The sequence below is a fragment of the Penaeus vannamei genome, chromosome 2 (genome assembly GCF_042767895.1).
Source record: "Penaeus vannamei isolate JL-2024 chromosome 2, ASM4276789v1, whole genome shotgun sequence".
In the NCBI taxonomy this organism is placed as follows: Eukaryota; Metazoa; Arthropoda; class Malacostraca; order Decapoda; family Penaeidae; genus Penaeus; species Penaeus vannamei.
Genome location: NC_091550.1, coordinates 23,266,931 through 23,271,930, shown reverse-complemented (window position 1 = coordinate 23,271,930; position 5,000 = coordinate 23,266,931). Strand labels below are relative to the sequence as shown.

General features: G+C 43.1%; 1 protein-coding gene across 1 annotated transcript; it reads left to right on the top strand.

Annotated features, from left to right (window-relative positions):
• Nucleotides 1-104: 104 nt before the first annotated feature.
• Nucleotides 105-490, top strand: LOC138865443 (uncharacterized). Its single transcript, XM_070135884.1, has 2 exons — nt 105-291; nt 324-490. Exons 1-2 carry the CDS (start codon nt 105-107, stop codon nt 488-490), a joined length of 354 nt encoding a protein of 117 aa, XP_069991985.1.
• The last annotated feature ends 4,510 nt before the right edge of the window (nt 491-5,000 follow it).

Here is a 5,000-nt window from a genome sequence, read left to right as displayed (position 1 = left end):
TTCCCATCCCAAAACCAAAGGAGCCAGGAAGGTACCGTCCCATCTCTCTCCTCAGCTGTCTGGGTAAAACAGCCGAGATGGTACTAAATCGGCTTTGTTGGAAAATGGGACCTCCCCATGAACACCTCCACGAGTTCACACGGGGTAGGAGCACAGCCAATAGCATTTCCATACTCTTAAGCTCAATATGCACTACACCCTCTGTGGTTGTATTCCTAGACCTGAACAAGGCTTTTGAACTGGCAAGTCCCCTTGCCATTCAGGAGACCCTAATCCACATGGGAGTTAAAGGTAGACTATTAGCCTGGATATCTATTTCATAGACAGAATAGCAAATGTCAGATTTCAAGGTCACTTCTCACAGCAGAAACCACTTGAAAATGGAACACCTCAGGGTGGAGTTCTCAGTCCTGCTCTTTTCAATACGCTCATGTCCAATATACTCAACATTCACCTGCCAGAGGGATGCAAGATCATCTCTTATGCTTGACTGAACCAAGGAAAGACATGAGTCATGTCAGTCATGAGGGTAATGGCCAGGAGACACATAGGAGCAGGACACAAAGCACTAAGATTGTTCTATGTACATGTTGTCTGACCTATTGTTGAATATACTTCTAACGCCCTTATTGCTTCCAGCACAACATTTATATAAAAACTTTAAACAGTACAAAATTAAGCAGTCAGGATCAATCTGCCCCCAGATGGACAAAGGTCATTAACCTCCTCATGGAGACCGACTTGCTGTCCCTGGACACCGGAATTGATTTAATGGCAATTCCATTCCAAGGTCTTGCAAGCACCACGAAATTTATACTTAAGACAAAGAGTACTCAGACTATCAGCTGTTTGCGGATAACTCCTGGCTACCACACACAGCCAGAGTGTTGGCACACTTCCAGCTCAAAGAACCACTGCTTGCTAAAGGCATTGACTCCCCTCACCCGACTATAAAAAAAAAAAACCGCCGTGGGTAAACAACTTGATTGAATTCTCAGTCCTAAGTCTGTCATGAAGAAAAGATCAATACTCTATGCCTAGCATAAAGGCACAAGTACAAAGGGTTATCGCTCAAATAACTCTTCCGGGTAGCATAACCTATTACAGTTCGGTGTTGTTATGGGCTCTCCTCTCTCCCCTGTTCTGGCTAACCCGTACAAGGAGTTCTTCGGGTCGGAGCTCCTCCCTTCCATCTCCCCTCGTCCTTCCATGTGGTCGAGATATGTCGACGACGTCTTTGCTCTCTGGCCTCAGGACCCTGTCCTGTATCCAGATTTCCATACACAGCTGAACTCTCTCTCGTTCCATACGTTTCAAGGTGGAATTGGAGGTTGACAACAAGCTCCCCTTCTTGGACACTTGTCCATCGCTCTGCTGATTATGTCTCCTTTTCTGTATACAGGAAACCTATGCACAGTGGTATGTACATACACTTCTTGTACCATCCACTTCATGTGAAGAGAGGGGTTGCCACCTTGCTGTTCCTCGCATCCTCCGCATCTGTGACCCATAGTACCTGGATGGAGAAATCGATTTCATTCATCGTTCGTTCTCCAAACTGGGCTACCCTCACCATGTTCTCGATGTCGCGCTATCCAGGGCGCGGCTTACAATCTACAATATCTCCTCTCCTAACGAGACCCCTCATCTGCCAGTCCTCAGCCTCCCTTACACTGAGGAGATCCACTCTCTCCGTCGCCCCCTGCAGCCTCCTAACTGCAGACTCTCCTTTTTCTAGGTGAACTCTCCAACACAACCTGCTTCACACTTGCGCTTCCTCTACCTCAAAGTTGAGCACCTATGCTTTCCCGTGTGCCTCCTGTGATAAGCAGTATTTTGGTGAAACAGGCGCCAGTCTTACTAAACGTCTGCCTCAGCATAAATACGCTGTATCCAGGGGACACAGCAACAACGCCCTCTTTTGCCATCAGTGGGACACTGGCCATCAGATGGACCGGAAAGCAGCGCGCATTGTCTTCCCTTCCGCTGATGTTCGTGCCTGCAGACTGGTGGAATCTTCCCTGATTAAGCTGCTGTCCAATTTCAACCTAACCTATGCCGGTCACCCTTCACATACACCGCCAGATGCTTCGACCTGACCTGATCTCCCTTAGCTTTCTTTCTCCTGTCCATACCTGGTCCGTGTTTCCCGTGGTGCTTCTCCTCCACTCTCGCCCTGACCTGACTTCCCTTCACTTCCTCTCTCCTGTCCTCACCTGCCCTGTTTCCCGACTGCTTCTCCTCCTCTCTCTCTAATACTGCTTCCTCTCCCTTTCCTCCACATACCCAAAGATGGAATCGAGGACGATTTCGAAACTGTTCGTCTCACTTTCCTTAATAAATCTAGTTTGTGCATTGTTTTTTTTTCTATCATAGTATCAACACAACAGAGTGTTTTTCCATTCATATATATATATATATATATATATATATATATATATATATATATATATATATGTGTGTGTGTGTGTGTGTGTGTGTGTGTGTGTGTGTGTGTGTGTGTATAGAAATATTTGTATATTTATGTATATATATATGTGTGTGTGTGTGTGTGTGTGTGTGTGTGTGTGTGTATGTATATGTATATGTATATATTTCAAATTCAATTCAAATTCAAATCTGCAAATTTCACATTTAAAATATAAAATAAAAATAAAACAGAAATGAAACAAATGCTAAAGTATAATCATTAAGCGTAAAGAATAGTTAAACTAGTCTGATACAAGAGATCTTAAAAATACTTTAGGTATTAAGGGATCAAGCAGTAAACAGATGAAATGATATATCATTAACTTCATGTGCTGACATTTCACAGTACATGGAACCTTCCCGACGCTGGAGTAATTCCTTGATTATGTTGGATTTCCAGTAATTATGATTATTCTTTAATTTGGATTTTACTCTAGTCACTTTATACTTAAAAAGATCCATCATTAAACTTTTCCAATATTCTTCAGCACTCATTGAATTGATGAGAGATGGTATAAGGACATGCGTCTTTAAAGGAAGATCAATGATGAACCTACTGGCTATTTGATATATTCATTAACTGGCAACCATAAAGACTAGTACATTGAGCATTGAATAGCTTACATTTCGTTGCATGATTAGCTTGCTGGAATTCTCGTTTTAAACTGTAGGTACGTGTTTGTTGTTACATGAACGCGCCCGGATTCGCGGATTCGTGTATGCTTCCCTGTCCGCATGGTCCTTTCTGCCAAGAACTACGTGGAGTTAGATGGATCCCGTCTCAGAATATATTTCACCAAAGGGGTCACACTGGGTTATCATGTACCTACTTGCCATGATGCAGCTGACGAAACCCCTGAAGATTCCTGAGCTGTCGCAGTTCCCTTCACCGGTAGCCGTAACCTGTCCACATAGCTGAGGAGACTGTGGTTGAGGCTAAGGCTGGAAAGTTTGTGGCTGCCATTGTGGCCTGCAGCTTTTCTGGCGACACATGCCTGGACATTGTCGAAATCTGCACTGATCTCCTTTGACTACCCAGGGTCGCCGTTCCAGTATGTGGGCTGTTAACCTGCACCTAATTTTAAATCATAATCAGAATATTGAAGGCACAGTTAATCTATTTCGTCAAGTAAACTGTTAAAGACATCAATGATTTCATGTGAATAAATAGGCTTATACACTGACATTATCAACATCATATTATGTTTCATATATCATATATTCATAACCCCTCTCCCGCCGCAGCTATGCACTATCCATTTTGATAATGCATGATAAAGACACTTCGATAGTACTTCCTTAGAATATATATATATTCAAAATTATGTAACCAATGTTCCTGAAAATGTAACTCTGAGCACTCATCAAACAACTCTTTATAAGTTTATAATTTCTACATTAAAACCTTGATAATTCAGACGCAACTAAAAAGTCGTTTAATTGATTTGCATTCATAGATTAAATTCAAAGCTCCTTTAACTGTTGCTGGTATTAATTACTTATTTTTATGCCTATCTAGAAGATTTGTGCCTGTAGTAACCTCAAACTGCACTTGATTTGTTTATCTCGCCAGAGCTCGCATCTACACCAGATGGCTATATGCTATCCTTCATCACTTTGTCCACATCATTTTTAAATATGCTTACCTTGAAAGAACAGTTTCGGCTTGTGAAATCTTTACGGTATCGACAGCATTAAAGTCATCATCAAGGAAATGGGATTTCAGCACTGGACATCACTTTCCTGTTCCTTGGACACCCACAAATGACGGAGAGGGGGCGGGGAACCCTGTAGCCCCTGGATCATCGCACTGCTACTTTAGGCAATTCGCTTCGTTTTACGCAGTTGAACAGTTATTTTCATCATCTTGAGTCTGATCATGAGTCCCAAACGAGTCCCGGCGCACATGGAAGGAAGAACTGGAATTATGGGCGGCGGCGGGACTGGCCATTCATGTCACGGCACGACACTACACGGACCCACGGCGCAACGATGCAACTCCGCGCCCATTGCCTTCATGATTGATAGAATCACTAGGCTGTTGAATCAGGATCTGGATAAAACCGCTTCTATTATCGGTGACGACCTGTGCGACTTTACTTTCTTCTAAGCAAGGGACATCTTGTCTATCTGATGGCATATCGGAGGCCACCTGATGACCAGCCATTGCTTCGCCATAAGAACGATTGTATTTCTGTATCTTGAGAACATCCATTGACAGCGTTGATAGAACATCGGCATGCTGGTCCTGACTTTTTCCAGCTCTGCAACACGTTGCACTATTCGCAGGAGATTGAGCTCCTCCGGCAGACGATTTAAGTTACACGCTGCAACCTCCGGTATCTTCTCAACAGCATCAAGCTTCTTTAGCGTATCGAAATTTTCCTTCAAATGCGCTGTTGATATATACCGCGTATCGGGTGACTTCCGATCCGGATAATTACCAAGTATGGAGGAAGCAAAGTCCCATAATGATTTTTTTTGACTCCAATGATCTCTTCTGCTATAAAAAATATGTATCACTTTCTTCA

Coding starts and splice junctions, on each gene's coding strand:
- LOC138865443 (XM_070135884.1), top strand. CDS start 105: ATGGGACCTCCCCATGAACACCTCCACGAGTTCACACGGGGTAGGAGC. Junction 292..323: donor AATCCACATGGGAGTTAAAG/GTAGACTATTAG, acceptor TCTATTTCATAG/ACAGAATAGCAAATGTCAGA.